Consider the following 20,774-nt stretch of genomic DNA (forward strand, 5'->3'; position numbering starts at 1 on the left):
TTCCTTTTCCTCCTCAAAACTGCCTTACAAGTTCGTCTTAAACTGATTAGCATTTGAAGAGTTGGGGTACACAGATGAGACCCGGCAATGTAACTTGATCATATGCTAAGCTCCTTGGCACTTGTTTTAGGCTCTGAGTGATCTTTGCTTGGAAAGGCTTCGAAACTTACAGAATTACTTAGTGTATTTTGTTAGTAAATGATCAGAATATAAATTTGGACTTTTTGAAGATAATTGCAGATGTCTCTGAAGTGTAGAGTGTGTTTAAATCTAATTTATGTAACCTAAATCACATTCTGTTAATCATGGTGTACGTTTATGAAGTTAATGGCCTTTAAAGCTTTCAATTTAGTTTTTATTTAAATGTGAATGCAATGCTGAAAAACTCTCTCTGTGTATTCAGTATAAATATTTATGTTCAAGATAACAGTTTAAGTTTTAACTGTTGTAATATATTTTATTGTTTATCTGGTAAGGTTAGCTACTATTCTGTCAAATTGGGCTTTTGAAGAAAGGACCAATTTTTGTTTTTCTTTGGATAGTTTTCACAATAGTTCTTTGTTCTGTCCTTGTCTTGCATTTTATCTTAGTCTTATATTCATTTTTCTTCACATGGAGATAATGGATGACGTGCCAGATGGTTTCAAACACAAACTGCATGACATATGCTCAGTTTTTGATTTGAGGAGTTTGTAAAGATTGAGTTTCTTCAAATTGTGATAGCAAAGTTCCTTAACTTAATTTTTTCTGTAAACGATTTGCCATATTAAGGTAATTCATAGGTTCAAGTTCCAGAGATTTGGAGCTTAGTATCTTTGGGGACCACCATTCAGCCCATTACAGTCTGTTTTCTGGGCCCCAAATATTCATATCCTTCCCATGTGCAGAATACATTTACCCTACCCCAGCGTCTCCAAAATTTTGACTCATTACCGTATTAACTCAAATGTAAATCTCACCTAAATATTATCAGCTCAAAAATCCCAAATCCCATTATGAAAATCATTTAAATCAGGCATGGGTAAAACTGTGAGTATTATCCAGGGCAAATTCCATTTGGTTTCAAGACCTGGGAGTAATCCTCTATCTTTAAATATTTTCTAAAGAAAAATTTTCAAGAAGTAAAAGAGCATGTTTACTAAAAAACCCTTTTTTTTTGTATATTGCTGAACCTCTCACAGAAAGTTTTTCTACCAGCAATATATCTTATTAGTGATTCTTTTACCCAGCCATTCTGATCATCATGTTATCATTATGTATATATAATATAAAACCTTCGAACTTTGCCATTTTCACATGAACAGAAGCTTAAAATGTTTTTGGTGTTAGTGTCTTTTTATATTTTCTCTTAATTTGTCTTTACTGTTCATATTCTTATCACTTTTTTTCTATTTTTCTTGATTTGTATGATGTCTTTATATATTTAGAGCTACTGATTTTTGTATTGCAAGAGTTTTCCCAAGGTTCAATTTTTTTTTAGTTTTGTTTTTTGGTAATATACTGAGGGTTTTTTTTTTTTTAATACAGTCATATCTGCTATTTTTCCTAGTGTACCCTTTGCACATGTTGTTTGAATGTCCTTCCTCTACATTATGTGGAAAAGTAGCTCATCTTTGAAAGCTGATCTAGGGGCCATGGCAAGGAGCTCTGTGCTCTTGTCTCTTTGCCATCTTCTCCATCCAGTGTGGCTCTGTCAGATTTTCAGATCTCACATTTACAGTTTGAACCCTCTATTAAATCCTCATCCACTGAGGTCAGGAAGTGTTTGGATTGCAGAGATATTTTTTGAGTAGTTAATTGTATAATAAACTCTAGAGAGTGAGTGCAAGAAAAAGTGTCCCTAAGGTGAATGTGAAACCAAGATATGCTGCAAATGCTTAAAAAATTCAGTTCTGTTACAAGGTATCCTTATAAGTCCTAAAGAAATGATTCTGTAAGACTTATTGATATAGAAAGAAATGTCAGTGAATAAAGCATTTTACAAAGCAGTTTCATGGTCTGATTTCAATTGTAGTGAAAAAATACATGTCCCTATCTATGTATAGAAAAAAGTCTGCAGTAGATAGTAAACTGATTGTTTTGAGGTACTTGGATTGATAAGTTTATGTAAAATTTTAACCCTATGTATTGTATAGATGTATATGTAACATTTTTAATATATTTGATCTTTTTTTGCGTTTTCTGCCCTTCTGCAATGGTTGTTTTACTTAGGTAATAAAAAACATTGGTATCTCTTCCCTTCCTACCCTAAAGAAACAGCTTCACGGAAATAATTATTTAGAATACTTGTATTACTAACTTGACGTTTACTCTACCGTAATGTTTTTAGCAATTTTTCAGATTCTTCACTCTGTTGTTTATATTCATTAAAATGAGGGAAAACGATATTTATTAAACTGAGGGCATTAAGTATAACACTGGATAGATGGTAATATTTTTAGAATTTTTCAGTATATCTGCTGAGATAATTGATTTTTATAATAGTATTTTCATTTGCAAAAGTATTAACTTCCCTGAATAATGAAAGCTTGAAGTGATAAGCATTCTATCTATTGTATCATAGCCTAGTGAATGATTTGTAGTTAGTAACAACTTTAGATTATTTTATTTTTTCTTAGTTCTGAGAAATTCCTCATTGCCTTTCAAAATATTGTCCTATATTAACTGTTTGTTAAAGCAAGTTCTCTTGCCTTTTGATGTGACTTTCTTATGCCCTCAGAATACTACCTGTTTTGTAGTACTTGGAACTTTTACTTTTTATTTGTTATTTCTCAGGTAAACGCAAAGCACTGAAGTTGAATTTTGCAAATCCACCTTTCAAATCTACAGCAAGGTTTACTCTGAATCCCAATCCTACAGGAGTTCAAAACCCACACATGTGAGTATTCTTGGTAATCAAATAAAAGACTCAACTCAAGCAAAGATTTTAAAGTTACTGTATTTTATGAATTTTTCCAATTATGAGATGTCAGTATAATTTCTCTGACTAAACTCTCTGGGAATATTGTTTATTCTTTTCCTTCTGGAGTTCCAGTTAAATCGCAAGTTGCATTTAGGAAATTTAACTGTGTTCTGTCCAACTGTACAAATTTTCACCACTCAGTGACAAAATAGAGTCCCATCTTAATAAGCTAGATTCCTGCAAGATTTCTATGTCATAGTAAATTGAAAGAATTGTGTACATGTGAGTGTACAGATATCAGTGGTTATTTCATTTACTGAATTTTTAAATTAAACAATGGAAATGATATTGTAGCATCTTAGTGAAAATATTATTAGAGCATCTTAGTTAACATAAAGCAATGCCTTCAGAACAATATTTTACATTAACCTTCAATTGAATCTAAGTGATGTGAAATATTAAAAAATCTCTTCTTATTTCCCATCCTAACCTATCATGAAAATGAAGGCCAGTGGCTGTACTTTTGTAACCATGTCCATAAAAATAATTTTGAGCTAGTTTCGATATTGAGAACTATAAAGCAAGTGGTGTAATGTATGATTAAAAAGCTGGCAGATACATTTTTTAAAAAAATAATTTCTCAACAATTTGCATCTAGACCTTATTAGGCTTAAAATACATTTATTCTTTCCAAAGAGGCACTTTTATTGCTATTTTCTCTTCTTTCAGAATTTGGTATGCATTGTATTTACAAACAGTAACAAATTGGTAGAAGGTAGTGTCTTGCAAAAGAGATGCTTAAAATATTTTTAAAACAGCAATGTCTAGAAGGGAGTGGGGTGTATGTATGTATATATACACTTACACTTTCACTTGTAGCCTTAGAGGGAATGAAAGATATTTTAAATAAAAAGTGTAGTAACAATTTATTTTTCTCAATTGTCTATTAATTTTATTAGACTGGTGTTCATAATTACACTTCTTGTCAGAGCTCAGCCTAGAGTCCCACCCTTTTTACCTTCTCTGAAACATCAAGTAGGGGCTATCTTGAGAAAGGAAACTTAGTACTTATTAATTAGTCAGAATTTCAGCAGCAAGGAAACAATTCTTAAAAGAACCTCCTTCCTTATTTCTTAGAATTTGTAGTGAAAGCTAGTACAAAACTAATTCTTTAACATAGCCCCTTTCTGTTACCTTAGTTACTAGCTGAACCATATGTTGGAAGTCTAAGAAGGAAAGGATATAGTAGTAATCACCAAACTTATCAGATCTTTCTTTTTTAAAAGCCTTTTTGGACAAGGAGAAAGACAACCTGACGTAAATTAGAACTGGAAAAACATTCATCTATTTGTACTGTCTTCCCTCCGGAGTTTCTTTATGTATGTGGAATTCATGGAGCAAAATTTTTAAAAAAATAGTAAACGCAGGGTGGAAAAAAACTTTCTTCCAAAGTTGAGTTCAGGTTTTATTTTTTGCTTTGTTCTTAACTAATGTTTTATAATAAACCTATAGCCAACTAGATTTCTCATCCTTTGTTTCTTCCCAGCAAGTATTTAAAGTTTGAAAGGACATGGTAATAGGTATTTTTACCTTATGATAGAATCTTTAGAGCTTGGTTCTGGTATGTAAAAATTTTAGACCCAGACTTCGTTGTAAGTTTTTTATTGTACAGGTCAATTGTTCTGGGTTAGGAATAGGTAACTACTAGCATTGTTACTGGTCAGAGATAACTGTTTTATTACTTAGAACGGCATTATCTCCTCTCCCTTCCCAGCCCCTTCCAAAAGGTATCCTTTTGTACTCTTCCTCTGAGTTGTTTGCCATCAAGCACTAAAAACAGTTGTTAGTTTCTGTTTAGGATGAGTACTTGCAATTAGAAAAACGTAACTTGTAGTTTGTGGGAGTTTTGAAATAAGATATCTCTTAACATTTATATGTTTTTTCTCCTAAAATTTCCTTGAACTTTAATAATTACGGATGTGAATATAAAACTTGTTCATGAATTTAGGAAAAGATGAGATGAAATAAGCAAGCTAATGAAGTTAAGATATGTCACAGGATCTGCTTTCAGATCTCCTTGGCATTTGATGTCTCCTGGATGCAGGATCCTTTGCAAGATTAAAAAAAAAAATTGTAAGACAGTGTTCTTTTTTTCTGAGAACCAACAGTTTAAATAAAATTCCAAGAAATGACAATTGGCTATCGTAATTTTAGTAAGGCATAAGGTAATATGGATTGAATGTCAAATTAAAGGTGTACGAGGGGTAAATCATTTTAGAAAACCTACTTGATGAAATGCTTCCCAGAAGAACAAGATTTTACTGGATTTTGAAAGGCAGGCAGGGAAGGTTAAGTGAAGACAAGGGACAATGGCATTCTGGTGAGCTTATGCACAAGAGAAGTTTTGGGAACCATGTGTAGATCTGCTTAATTGTAGCAGAGATGGTATTTATAGATTACCTATTTCTCTCTCTCACTGGAAGCTTTTAGCATGTTTTCTTTATTCTTGATATTCTGTAATTATATGAGGATAAGCCTCAAATTGCATCATCTTCCCATGTATCAGATTAACCCTTTTAGTTTCAAGATTCATGTATCTCTTTTTCTGGGAAAATTGCTGCTGCTTTCCTTTTGATACATTTCCTTCATGTTTTTCCTATCACCTTCTGCTGAAACTTGTGTTACTAGGATGTTGGACTGCCTGTATCCCCTGTATCTTAGACTTTTAAAAAAATGTGTTCCGTCTCATTGTTTTCTTACTCTGTATCCTGGGAGATTTTCTTTATTTTCCATCCACTCTATGGAATCTTGGCAATCAGTTTTAATTTCCAAGAGTTGATTGTGGCATTTTCTTAGGATTCTGTTCTTAATTTTGGATACAAAATAGGGAATTTAAAAATTCTTTTCTGTTGTTTGAATTATCGATTTCCTCAAGGGTCAGTTTTTCTTTTACCTCTTTTTCATTAGTTTTTTTCACATCTTATAATTTTTTTTTCATGTCTTGTTCTTGATTGTTTCTTGAATGGAAGCTTTGGTTATGGATCATCACCTGGTGGGCTTGGCTTTACTTTTCTGTGAGTATTTTGGGAGCTAGCTCTTAGGCCAGGAATATTACCAATGCTAGAATTAGTAGAGCCAACATTCACCTTAGGAAGCCTGGTTCTCTCCAGATATGTTTGTTTTCTTTGAAGACATGCCCCCTTTTTATTTTAGGGGAAGAATAAAGAGGAAAAGTGGAATTAACTAGACCTTTCTTTTTTTTTAAGTGGCAGGGTCTCACTATATTGCCCAGGCTGGTCTTGAACTCCTGGATTCCAGGGATCCTCCTGCCCCAGCCTCCCAAAGTGCTGGGGTTACAGGCATGAGATACTGTGCCTGGCCTAGACCTTCCTTATAGAAAGAAGTTTAACTAACTCTGGTTTCTAGGCCTTCATTTCTTCTGACCATGAATTCTCTCTGATCCAGGGTTCTATTGGGACCATGATTTGTCTCTCATATTCACTGCATGCCTGCCTCCTACCATCTATTATAGGTTATAGTTTTTTCTGTTTATTTTTAAACCTTTTATTATGGAAAATTGCATACCTACCCAAAAGTAAAGTGGTAGATGAATCTGTCTTTACTGTCAGTAGTTTAAAGAGGTTTCAAAGTCCCTAGTTAATAACTAATATTCTTCGTATTTCTTGATGAGCTTCTCAGTAGAACTTTATCTTAAAACTTAGAATTTCTTCTTTTGTTGGTTAAATTGTGAGAACTATGTCTTTAAACATTGATGTCTTAGAATTAATGACGAGGCCGGGCACAGTTGCTCACGCCTGCAATCCCAGCACTTTGGGAGGCTGAGGCAGGAGGATTGCTTGAGCCCAGAAGTTCGAGACCAGGCTGGGCAACATGGCAAAACCCCATTTCTACAAAAATAGAAAAAATTAGCCACGTGTGATGGCATGTGCCTGTGGTCCCAGCTACTTGGGAGGCTGAGGTGGAAGGGTCAATTGAGCCCTGGAGGTTGAGGCTACAGTGTACCACTGCACTCCAGCCTGTGTAAGAGTTGAGACTCTGTCTCTATTGAAAAAAAAAATAAAAATTTGTTTTTAAAAAGAAATAACAATGGGTAGAAATTTAGGAGTCTGGATTTCTGTCTTTGCGTTGTGGTTATCTTTGTGACCTTGACTTTATCACTTAATTCTGATCTCAATTTAGGCATTGAATTAGAATAGTGCATACACTATTTTATATAATGAATTGGGAGGGGAGAGAATTAAGCCAGCTTTGCATTGCTTTCTTTAAATAAAGTCTCATGTACAAAACTGATAGGCTAAAAAGATAAAGGAGGAACTGTGCTGACTGAAGTGTTTGTGAGGTGGGAGAGAGCTTTGTAGCGTTGTCTGCCTTCATTCCCCAGAATAGTCCCAGGACGTCTCTGGTGAATTTCTAAGTGTGAATACCTCGAATCTACATGAATTTGGAAGTTTTTTTCTATCTCTGAAATTTTTTGAAGCAATCATGATACTGTGAAATCTCTACATTTCTGTGGTGGATCACTTTTACAAAATAGCGGTAATGGTAGAAGTATTTATGAGTATGTATTAATAGATGATGTTTAATCTCAAATGTGTTAAATAAATACTATGGCGTGTGTGTGTGTGCGCGCGTGTGCGTGCGTGTGTGTGTGGCTGGTTTGGTGTTACTGCTGCGAATCTTTTTTCTTACTGTAGTAAATATACATAACGTAAAAATTTTTATCTTAACCATTTTAAGTATACAGTTCGTTGGGATTAATTATGTTCACATTGTTGTACATTTGTCACCATCATCCATCTCTAGAACTTTTTCATCTTCTCAAATTGAACTTCTGTACCCATTAAGCAGTAAGTCCTTATTCTCCCTTCCTTCTAGCCCTTGCACCCACCATTCTACTTTCTGTCTCTGTGAATCTAACTACTTTTTAGGTGCCTCTTATAAGTGGAATCATAACAATATTTATTTTGTGTCTAGCTTATCTCATTCAAAATAATGTCTTCAAGGTTCATTCATATTGTAGAATGTATCTTTCTCCACCCTTCTTTTTAAGGGTGAATAAATATTATTATATTGTTATGTGTATGCAGCATTTTGTTTAGCCATTCATCTGTTGTTGGACATTTGGGTTGTTTCTACCTTTTGGCTCTAGTAAATAATGATGCTGTGTTTGGGATAATCTTTAAAGCTTAGATCATTGTACTTCTTAATGTTACAGTTTAGGGGTATTCAATCTTATCTTTAGTCCCACATTCCATCTCAGTGTACCTGAGGCTGTGGTACACTTCCATAAGTCAGCAATTCACTGGAGAAGTGATTCTCGACAGAGGTGGCAGTGGTGATAGGAGTGGTAGAACTGATTCTCTTTGTGGGCCCCTACTCCCTTGAGATTCACATTCCCTTCAAGCTGGATGTTTATAGCTGAGGTGGTGGATGCTAATTCTGGAATATATATTTGCGTAGATTAATGATACATGCTGTTGAGTTGTGTGCTTTTGGTGTTATAAATCATCTTTGTTCTTGAATCAGAGACCGAGGCAGACATTAGAAGATAGCCCTGGTTTTTTAACCCACAGTACTTCTAAGTGCTGCTCTTTGAAGATACATCTGACTTCTTAGCTATTGATGAGTTTTCCAACCATTTCTAATCAGGCAGTTACGTTTTTGAGTTCTGATTTCAATCAGAATATTATAAGGCCTTTTGCCTTTGTAGTATGTATGTTTCTGGAAACTTTTATCTATTATTAAGGAAATTTCCTACATGAAGGTAACTTTTTTCAGTGTTTTTTTTTTTTTTAAATTATCTACAACTGAGTAACAGTATGATTATATTATTGTTCTTGAGCAAATTTGTTTTCCCCAGAGTTAATAACTGCCTCATTTATGGTTCACTGCGAATCTTCTCTGAACATAGTTAAATACATCAGTTGATCACTCAGTTCTCCCCCTCTCCCCCCACTTTTTTCTTTTTTTAAGTTAGCTGTCCATCCATACTCTTGCTTTAATCTGCAGTGGTTGCATTTGAGGCCTGCTTCACAGGGCTGTTGCCATTGTTTTGTGAATGCCTGATTCTGATTCTCTGTTTCCGGGATTTCATCTTTTTTTATTTTTCGCTTTCCCACTCTCATTTTGATAGAGTATATATTCTAAGTCTTCCTGAGATAAGAATTCTTTCTTAGTAGTTTTTAATTATTTCTTAAGCTTTTTGGATGTTTGTATGCCTGAATATGCCTTTTGTCTTTTTTCAGACAGGGTCTTTGTTGCCCTGGCCGGAGTAAATGGTGCTATCATAGCTCGCTGCAGTCTTGAACAACTGGACTCAAGTGATTCTCCTACCTTAGCCTTCTGAGTAGCTGGCACTACAGGCATGTGCCACCATGCCTGGCTCATTTTAAAATTATTTTATGGAGGACGGGGTCTTGCTATGTTGCCCAGGATGCTCTCGAATTCAAGCTATCTTCCTGCCTCGGCCTCCCAGAGTGCTGGAATTACAGGCATCAACCACTGCCTGGCCTTGAAAATGTCTTTAAATAAATAACCCTCATAATAGATTAGCAGTTTTATTGGGTATAGAATTCTGGGGTAGAAATTTTTCTCCAGAATTGTGTTTATATTTCGACAATGTTTTCTATTTTCCATGGTTACTTTAAAAGGTTAGATGTGACTTTGATTCCTGAACCTTTGTATTTGACCTCTTTTTTCTTTTGTGATTTATTATGGGGATTTTTCTTTTTCCCCAGTGTCTGAAGTCTTGCTGTGTTTGCATTCTTCCCCCTCCACCTCCCCTCTTCTCTTTTCCCAGTCTTCTCCCTCCTTTCCCTCCTCCCCTTACCTTTCTTTTTCCTTGTAGTTTGCTCTCAGTGGACTCTTTCAGTCTAGAAACCACTCTTTCATTCTAGGAAAGACAATTTATTATTATTTTATTCATCTGGGATGTGTGTTCTTCTGACATTGCTATATTGATTCAATGAAATCCCATCAGACTTTTAAAATATGTATAATGGGACATTTTGATTCTAAAATATGTATGAAAATGCAAAGGACCTAGCTAAAAACAATTTTGTAAAACAGTAAGTTGGGGGACTTAAAACGACCTGATTTCAAGGTTAACTGTAACACTGTCAGCCTACAAGTACAACCTACAGGCTACAGTAATTAAGGCTTGGTGGAAGGATATTAAGGATAAACAAAGAGATCAGTGGAATATAATAGAAAGTCCAGTAGACAAACACACATGTATAGTCAATTTATTTTTGACTATGGTGCTTATACAGTTCAGTGGGAAAAAAGATAGGCTTTTCATAGTGATGGAACAAACTGGAAAAAGGTTTGAAAGGATAAATCTTAATTTCTGCTTCACACCATATGCAAAAATTACCTCAAGATGGATCACTGACCTAAAAGTAAAAGCAAAAACTCTATAAAGCTTCTAAAAGAAAACATCCAAAATATATTTGTTATCTGGCATAGGCAAAAATTTCTTTGATAGGACAGAGAAACCACTAAAAAATAATAAATTGGATTTTATCAAAATTAAAAATTTCTGCTCATCAGAAGTTTTTTAAGAAAATAAACAGGCAAGGCCAGGCGCAGTGGCTCATGCCTGTAATCCTAGCACTTTGGGAGGCTGAGGCAGGCGGGTCACTTGAGGTCAGGAGTTCAAGACCAGGCTGACCAAAATGGTAAAACTCCATCTCTACTAAAAATACAAAATTAGCTGGGTGTGGTGTCGCATGGCTGTAACCCCAGCTACTTGAGAGGTTGAGGCGAGAGAATTGCTTGAACCTGGGAGGCGGAGGTTGCGGTGAGTAGAGATCATACCGTTGCACTCTAGCCTGGGTGACAAGAGCAAAATTCTGTCAGGGGGCGGGGGCGGGGAGGAAAGCAGGGAGGAGGAGAGGGGAAGGGGGAAGAGAGAGAGAGAAAGAGACTAGAAGAAAACATTCACAATGTATATATATATCTTGACAAAGGACTTTTGTATATATAATAAACTAAAACTCAGAACAACCCAGTTTACTTTTTTGTTTTTGAGACAAAATCTCACTGTCACCAAAGCTGGAGTGCATCATAGCTTAGCCTCCAGAGTAGCTGGGACTACAGGCACATTACATCACGCCCGACTCATTTAAAAAATTTTTTTGTAGAGGTGGGATCTTGCTATGTTTGCACAGGCTGGTTTTGAACTCTCCTTAAGTGATCCCCCTGCCTTGGCTTCCCAGAGTGCTTGTATTACAGGTATTGAGCCTCTGGGCCAGCCCAAAGAACCCAATTTGAAAAATGGTTTAAAGACTCTGATAGACACTTCACAAAGAAGGTATTGGAATGGATGATAAGTATATGAGAAACAGCCATAAGAACATTAGTAATAAGAGAAATGCAGACTAAAACAAAAAGATGATACCACTACACCTCCACCCGAAGGGCTAGAATTTAAAAGACCAGGCAATATCTTGGCAAATATGTGGTATAAGCAGAATTTTCCTATATTGTTGAGGAAGCAGAAAATGGTACAACCATGTTAGAAAACTCTTTGTTAGATTTTTAATAAAATGAGACAAGCACCTGCCTCCTGACCCAGCCGTCCTACTTTCTGTTATTTGCCTAAGATGAAAATACCCTCAGAAAGATTTGTAAGTGAATGTTCATAGAAAGTTTATTCAGAATAGCCTCCAAATTAGAAAGAACCCAGAGTGGAAGCGCAAGGGGTCAGGGAGTTCCCCTTCCAGGGGTGACAGACTGCACCTGGAAAATCGGGCCACTCCCACCCGAATACTGGGCTTTTCCGACGGGCTTAGGAAACGGTGCCCCAGGAGAGTATAGCCCGCACCTGGCTCAGAGGGTCCTACGCCCACGGAGTCTCGCTGATTGCTAGCACAGCAGTCTGAGATCAAACAGCAAGTCGGCAGCCAGGCTGGGGGAGGGGCGCCCGCCATTGCCCAGGCTCGCTTAGGTAAACAAAGCAGCCTGGAAGCTTGAACTGGGTGGAGCCCACCACAGCTCAAGGAGGCCTGCCTGCCTCTGTAGGCTCCACCTCTGGGGGCAGGGCACAGACAAAAAGACAGCAGTAACCTCTGCAGACTTAAATGTCCCTGTCTGACAGCTGTGAGGAGAGCAGTGGTTCTCCCAGCACCCAACTGGAGATCTGAGAACGGGCTGACTGCCTCCTCAAGTGGGTCCCTGACCCCTGACCCCCGAGCAGCCTAACTGGGAGGCACCCCCCAGCAGGGGCAGACTGACACCTCACACGGCCGGCCAGGTACTCCAACAGACCTGCAGCTGAGGGTCCTGTCTGTTAGAAGGAAAACTAACAGAAAGGACATCCACACCAAAAACCCATCTGTACATCACCATCATCAAAGACCAAAAGTAGTTAAAACCACAAAGATGGGGAAAAAACAGAGCAGAAAAACTGGAAACTCTAAAAACCAGAGTACCTCTCCTCCTCCAAAGGAACGCAGTTCCTCACCAGCAACGGAACAAAGCTGGACAGAGAATGACTTTGACGAGCTGAGAGAAGAAGGCTTCAGACGATCAAATTACTCCGAGCTACGGGAGGATATTCAAACCAAAGGCAAAGAAGTTGAAAACTTTGAAAAAAATTTAGAAGAATGTATAACTAGAATAACCAATACAGAGAAGTGCTTAAAGGAGCTGATGGAGCTGAAAACCAAGGCTCGAGAACTACGTGAAGAATGCAGAAGCCTCAGGAGCCGATGCGATCAAATGGAAGAAAGGGTATCAGCCCTGGAAGATGAAATGAATGAAATGAAGCGAGAAGGGAAGTTTAGAGAAAAAAGAATAAAAAGAAACGAGCAAAGCCTCCAAGAAATGTGGGACTATGTGAAAAGACCAAATCTACGTCTGATTGGTGTACCTGAAAGTGACGGGGAGAATGGAAACAAGTTGGAAAACACTCTCCAGGATATTATCCAGGAGAACTTCCCCAATCTAGCAAGGCAGGCCAATATTCAGATTCAGGAAATACAGAGAACGCCACAAAGATACTCCTCGAGAAGAGCAACTCCAAGACACATAATTGTCAGATTCACCAAAGTTGAAATGAAGGAAAAAATGTTAAGGGCAGCCAGAGAGAAAGGTCGGGTTACCATCAAAGGGAAGCCCATCAGACTAACAGCGGATCTCTCGGCAGAAACCCTACAAGCCAGAAGAGAGTGGGGGCCAATATTCAACATTCTTAAAGAAAAGAATTTTCAACCCAGAATTTCATATCCTGCCAAACTAAGCTTCATAAGTGAAGGAGAAATAAAATACTTTACAGACAAGCAAATGCTGAGAGATTTTGTCACCACCAGGCCTGCCCTAAAAGAGCTCCTGAAGGAAGCGCTAAACATGGAAAGGCACAACCGGTACCAGCCACTGCAAAATCATACCGAAATGTAAAGAACATCGAGACTAGGAAGAGACTGCATCAACTAACGAGCAAAATATCCAGCTAACATCATAATGACAGGATCAAATTCACACATAACAATATTAACTTTAAATGTAAATGGACTAAATGCTCCAATTAAAAGACACAGACTGGCAAACTGGATAAAGACTCAAGACCCATCAGTGTGCTGTATTCAGGAAACCCATCTCACGTGCAGAGACACACATAGGCTCAAAATAAAAGGATGGAGGAAGATCTACCAAGCAAATGGAAAACAAAAAAAGGCAGGGGTTGCAATCCTAGTCTCTGATAAAACAGACTTTAAACCAACAAAGATCAAAAGAGACAAAGAAGGCCATTACATAATGGTAAAGGGATTAATTCAACAAGAAGAGCTAACTATCCTAAATATATATGCACCCAATACAGGAGCACCCAGATTCATAAAGCAAGTCCTGAGTGACCTACATAGAGACTTAGACTCCCACACATTAATAATGGGAGACTTTAACACCCCACTATCAACATTAGACAGATCAACGAGACAGAAAGTCAACAAGGATACCCAGGAATTGAACTCAGCTCTGCACCAAGCGGACCTAATAGACATCTACAGAACTCTCCACCCCAAATCAACAGAATATACATTTTTTTCAGCACCACACCACACCTATTCCAAAATTGACCATATACTTGGAAGTAAAGCTCTCCTCAATAAATGTAAAAGAACAGAAATTGTAACAAACTGTCTCTCAGATCACAGTGCAATCAAGCTAGAACTCAGGATTAAGAATCTCACTCAAAACCGCTCAACTACGTGGAAACTGAACAACCTGCTCCTGAATGACTACTGGGTACATAACGAAATGAAGGCAGAAATAAAGATGTTCTTTGAAACCAACGAGAACCAAGACACAACATACCAGAATCTCTGGGATGCATTCAAAGCAGTGTGTAGAGGGAAATTTATAGCACTAAATGCCCACAAGAGAAAGCAGGAAAGATCCAAAATTGACACCCTAACATCACAATTAAAAGAACTAGAAAAGCAAGAGCAAACACATTCAAAAGCTAGCAGAAGGGAAGAAATAACTAAAATCAGAGCAGAACTGAAGGAAATAGAGACACAAAAAACCCTTCAAAAAATCAATGAATCCAGGAGCTGGTTTTTTGAAAGGATCAACAAAATTGATAGACCGCTAGCAAGATTAATAAAGAAAAAAAGAGAGAAGAATCAAATAGATGCAATAAAAAATGATAAAGGGGATATCACCACCGATCCCACAGAAATACAAACTACCATCAGAGAATATTACAAACACCTCTATGCAAATAAACTAGAAAATCTAGAAGAAATGGATAAATTCCTCAACACATACACCCTCCCAAGACTAAACCAGGAAGAAGTTGAATCTCTGAATAGACCAATAACAGGAGCTGAAATTGTGGCAATAATCAATAGCTTACCAACCAAAAAAAGTCCAGGTCCAGATGGATTCACAGCCGAATTCTACCAGAGGTACAAGGAGGAGCTGGTACCATTCCTTCTGAAACTATTCCAATCAATAGAAAAAGAGGGAATCCTCCCTAACTCATTTTATGAGGCCAGCATCATCCTGATACCAAAGCCTGGCAGAGACACAACCAAAAAAGAGAATTTTAGACCAATATCCTTGATGAACATTGATGCAAAAATCCTCAATAAAATACTGGCAAACAGAATCCAGCAGCACATCAAAAAGCTTATCCACCATGATCAAGTGGGCTTCATCCCTGGGATGCAAGGCTGGTTCAATATACGCAAATCAATAAATGTAATCCAGCATATAAACAGAACCAAAGACAAAAACCACATGATTATCTCAATAGATGCAGAAAAGGCCTTTGACAAAATTCAACAACCCTTCATGCTAAAAACTCTCAATAAATTAGGAATTGATGGGACGTATCTCAAAATAATAAGAGCTATTTATGACAAACCCACAGCCAATATCATACTGAATGGGCAAAAACTGGAAGCATTCCCTTTGAAAACTGGCACAAGACAGGGATGCCCTCTCTCACCACTTCTATTCAACATAGTGTTGGAAGTTCTGGCCAGGGCAATTAGGCAGGAGAAGGAAATCAAGGGTATTCAATTAGGAAAAGAGGAAGTCAAATTGTCCCTGTTTGCAGATGACATGATAGTATATCTAGAAAACCCCATTGTCTCCGCCCAAAATCTCCTTAAGCTGATAAGCAACTTCAGCAAAGTCTCAGGATACAAAATCAATGTGCAAAAATCACAAGCATTCTTATACACCAATAACAGACAAACAGAGAGCCAAATCATCAGTGAACTCCCATTCACAATTGCTTCAAAGAGAATAAAATACCTAGGAATCCAACTTACAAGGGATGTGAAAGACCTCTTCAAGGAGAACTACAAACCACTGCTCAAGGAAATAAAAGAGGATACAAACAAATGGAAGAACATTCCATGCTCATGGGTAGGAAGAATCAATATCATGAAAATGGCCATCCTTCCCAAGGTAATTTACAGATTCAATGCCATCCCCATCAAGCTACCAATGACTTTCTTCACAGAATTGGAAAAAACTACTTTAAAGTTCATATGGAACCAAAAAAGAGCCCGCATCACCAAGTCAATCCTAAGCCAAAAGAACAAAGCTGGAGGCATCACACTACCTGACTTCAAACTATACTACAAGGCTACAGTAACCAAAACAGCATGGTACTGGTACCAAAACAGAGATATAGATCAATGGAACAGAACAGAGCCGTCAGAAATAATGCCACATATCTACAAGTATTTGATCTTTGACAAACCTGACAAAAACAAGAAATGGGGAAAGGATTCCCTATTTAATAAATGGTGCTGGGAAAACTGGCTAGCCATATGTAGAAAGCTGAAACTGGATCCCTTCCTTACACCTTATACAAAAATCAATTCAAGATGGATTAAAGACTTAAATGTTAGACCTAAAACCATAAAAACCCTAGAAGAAAACCTAGGCATTACCATTCAGGACATAGGCATGGGCAAGGACTTCATGTCTAAAACACCAAAAGCAATGGCAACAAAAGCCAAAATTGACAAATGGGATCTAATTAAACTAAAGAGCTTCTGCACAGCAAAAGAAACTACCATCAGAGTGAACAGGCAACCTACAAAATGGGAGAAAATTTTCGCAACCTACTCATCTGACAAAGGGCTAATATCCAGAATCTACAATGAACTCCAACAAATTTACAAGAAAAAAACAAACAACCCCATCAAAAAGTGGGCAAAGGACATGAACAGACACTTCTCAAAAGAAGATATTTATGCAGCCAAAAAACACATGAAAAAATGCTCACCATCACTGGCCATCAGAGAAATGCAAATCAAAACCACAATGAGATACCATCTCACACCAGTTAGAATGGCAATCATTAAAAAGTCAGGAAACAACAGGTGCTGGAGAGGATGTGGAGAAATAGGAACACTTTTACACTGTTGGTGGGACTGTAAACTAATTCAACCCTTGTGGAAGTCAGTGTGGCGATTCCTCAGGGATCTAGAACTAGAAATTCCATTCGACCCAGCCATCCCATTACTGGGTATATACCCAAAGGACTATGAATCATGCTGCTATAAAGACACATGCACACGTATGTTTATTGCGGCATTATTCACAATAGCAAAGACTTGGAACCAACCCAAATGTCCAACAATGATAGACTGGATTAAGAAAATGTGGCACATATACACCATGGAATACTATGCAGCCATAAAAAATGATGAGTTCACGTCCTTTGTAGGGACATGGATGAAATTGGAAATCATCATTCTCAGTAAACTATCGCAAGAACAAAAAACCAAACACCGCATATTCTCACTCATAGGTGGGAATTGAACAATGAGAACACATGGACACAGGAAGGGGAACATCACACTCTGGGGACTGTTGTGGGGTGGGGGGAGGGGGGAGGGATAGCACTGGGAGATATACCTAATGCTAGATGACGAGTTGGTGGGTGCAGCGCACCAGCATGGCACATGTATACATATGTAACTTACCTGCACATTGCGCACATGTACCATAAAACCTAAAGTTTAATAATAATAAATAATAATAAAAGAAAAAAAAAAAAAAAAAATGACATGCAGTGTTTAAAACCAGAAAAAAAAAAAAAAAAAAAAAAAAAAAAAAAAAAAAGAAAGAACCCAGAGTGTTCAATAATGGAAGAATGAAGAAACAAATTATGGTATATTATTTAATATAATACTCTTCCTCAATAAAGTGGAGAAAATACTGATACCTGCAACCATATTGATGAATCTCTGAAAATGCTGAGCAGAAGAAGCCAGACACAAAAGAGAACATACTGATTCTATCTTTATGAAATCTAGAGTAGGCAGAACAGATCTGTGGTGATTGAAATCAGATCAGTGCTTGCCTCTGGAGGAGATTGACAAGAATGGCACCAGGGAACCAGGGAATTTTCTGGGATGATGGAATGCCTCTATATCTTGCTATATTTTGTGAAATAGAAAGGTGTCTGCATTTGTCAAAACTCATTGAGCCACATATGCTTATGATTTGTGCATCTCACTATATGTAAATGATGCCTCAATTTTAAAAGCAATCCAGAACAATAACAATTATATATACACATATATTATTATTATTATTATTATTAGTGTTTTTTTTTTTTTTTTTTTTTTTTGAGACGGAGTCTCGCTGTGTCATCCAGGCTGGAGTGCAATGGTGCAATCTCGGCTCACTGCAGCCTCCGCCTACTGGGTTGAAGTGATTCTCCTGCCTCAGCCTCCTGAGTAGCTGGGATTACAGGCCCACACCACCATGCCTGGCTAGTTTTTTATATTTTTAGTAGAGACAAGGTTTCGCCATGTTGGCCAGGCTGGTCTTGAACTCTTGACCTCAGGTGATCCGCCCACCTCAGCCTCCCACAGTGCTGGGATTGCAGGCATGAGCCACTGCGCCTGGCCTAATTTTTGTATTTTTGGTAGAGATGGGGTTTTGCCATGTTGGCCAGGCCTGTCTCGAACTCTTGACCTCAGGTGATCTGTCTGACTCGCCTCCCACAGTCTGGGATTACAGGCTTGAGCCGCTGTGCCTGGCCAGTAACGATAAAAATTATATTGATAGATTTTTTTACTCTCACTGAACAGTATTTGTGGTTTTGTGTCCTTGTTCTCAAAGCACCTGTATATTTCGACAATTTAGATGACTTGATAAATATATGAACACTGTGTTTTTATTGAATTCAGCTTTTCTGCCTGTGGAACAATACTGTGATAAATTTTATTTCTGCCCATGTGGTTTCCCCTTTCATGATGTTTGAAAGAACCCTAGAGTGAAATTTTTAAGAAGGTTATCAAGTTTCTTTTGAGGATTAATCTAGAGTATCTGTTGCACCACATCAGGTATAGTGTACCCCTAAGTAGCTAGAGTCCCCTAAAAAGTGTTTGGGGACATGTTTTTAGTGTGCTTTAAAAATAACATTTACTATTGTTTTTTCTTTTTTTTTTTAATACAGAAAAAGTATAAAGAAGAAAGCCAAAATGGCCCATTATCTTATCATCTAGGTAGTTCATGTTACCCTTTAAAAAATCAGTAGTACCTGCTTCTGGTAAGAGAATTCAGTTGGTGCAGAAAGTTATAAAACAAAAAATCAGCTTCATGCCCTTAATATTTATCTCCAAAGATAACCCTATTAAATGTAAAATGCCTTGCAGAAAAGCTTATTATATGTCAGAATACATAATTTATATAGATCCTTAAAGAATATTTACACAAAAAAGCAGTTTTTTTCTGCACTTTTTTGTAGCTTGATTTTTTATTCACTTAGTAACTTAGTACATCTTGAAAATATTTCTGAATTAACACATACCCTTTTCCTCCTCTTCCTCCTCTTCTTCTTCTTCTTTGTTTTTTGAGATTTTCTCACTCTTGCCCAGGTTGGAGTGCTGTAGTACAATCTCAGCTCACCGCAACCCCCACCTCCCAGGTTCAAGTGATTCTTGTGCCTCAGCCTCCAAAGAAGCTGGGTTTTAGGCATGCACTACCACACATGGCTAATTTTTGTATTTTTGGGTAGAGATGGGGTTTCACCATGTTGGCCAGGCTGGTCTTGAACTCCTTGCCTCAAGTGATCCACCCACCTCGGCCTCCCAAAGTGCTGAGATTACAGGGGTGAGCCACTGTGCCCCACCCACATACCTATTCTTAGTTATATAGTATTCATTATATTGTATAGGTGTATTACATATTTAACTAGTTCCTTATTGAAAGCTATTTAGATTATTTTCATTGTTTAATTAAAAACAATGTTTTAGAGAACAGCTTTGTGCTGGTGAAATGTACTTTTAAAAATTAACCAATGTTTAATTCTTCATAGATTGTTAATTTTCAGCCCTTTTCTTGTCATAGGAGAGACTGGAAGTAGCTGTGTCTTCTCAGCCTTGTTACTATTGAGATACTAGATTGGAAAATTCTTTGTTGTGGGAGGCCGTCATCCTGTGCATGGTAAAATGTTTAGTGGCATCCCACTAGATGTCAGTAACACCTGCCCCCCTACTAGCTGTGACAGCCAAGATGTCTCCAGACATTACCAAATGAACCTTGGGGTGCAAATTTGCTTCTTCTTAGGACCACTGGTACAGCGGGCACTGCAGGTTTACACAGATGAAACTTTTTCCTGACTGAGGAGCTGCAGAAGTCAGATATAAGAGGTGTATTCCTTGGGATTTGAATGGATGCCAGAAAAGGGGAATTTGGGGAATGGCTATAGGGATATCTCATACAGTTCAGGGAGAACATCAGAGCTTTGGGAGCAAGTCATAGTTGCCAGAAACCAAAGCAATCCAGTATGTGTTCTTTCATACATTTAGCAAATGTTTGTTGAATGTCTGCCATCTGCTAGTTACTATGGTGTGGGCATAGGTATTTCATTTTGAAAAAAGAGATGTGATTGTTACTTCATGAAGCTTGAGATTTAGAGGCAGACACAGACGTGTGTGTGTATAAAATTATAATCACCTACTTGCTATTAAAGGAAGAGAACCAGGTGCTATGAGAAAATGAAATACGGGCCTAATTTAGAAGGAGGGTGGTGAAAATGTAGTCAATGAAAGCTTCTAAAGTTGAGTGAGTTTTACTAGATTTGGGGGAGGGATTGATGCGTGTTCCAAGTGGAAGGAATCGCATGTATTTGAAATGATCAAGGTGGGAAATATTCAACTTGTCATGGAATGGAAGGAATGGCAGTTCCCATGGAGGATGACTGAATGAGAAGGAAAAACACATTGAGATGAAGGGTGTAGAGACAATTAGATATGGAGAGATGGGCCACATAATGTAGGGCCTTGTGGATAAAGAGCTGGATGACATCCAAAGTGCAGTGGGGAGTTATGGAAAGGTTATAAGTAGGTAAGCGATTTACAATTTG

General features: G+C 37.6%; 1 protein-coding gene across 4 annotated transcripts in view; it reads left to right on the top strand.

Annotated features, from left to right (window-relative positions):
• The window catches only part of MAP2K4 (mitogen-activated protein kinase kinase 4), a 126,740-nt gene that overhangs the window by 31,288 nt on the left and 74,678 nt on the right, over positions 1–20,774 (top strand). For all 4 annotated transcript variants that reach the window (XM_063718033.1, XM_063718032.1, XM_054535467.2 and 1 more), the window contains one exon: positions 2,776–2,878. In XM_063718033.1, coding sequence (XP_063574103.1) covers positions 2,776–2,878 — 103 coding nt within the window. The remainder of the gene's footprint in view (positions 1–2,775; positions 2,879–20,774) is intronic.

The sequence above is a fragment of the Pongo abelii genome, chromosome 19, assembly GCF_028885655.2.
Source record: "Pongo abelii isolate AG06213 chromosome 19, NHGRI_mPonAbe1-v2.0_pri, whole genome shotgun sequence".
NCBI classification, from domain to species: Eukaryota; Metazoa; Chordata; class Mammalia; order Primates; family Hominidae; genus Pongo; species Pongo abelii.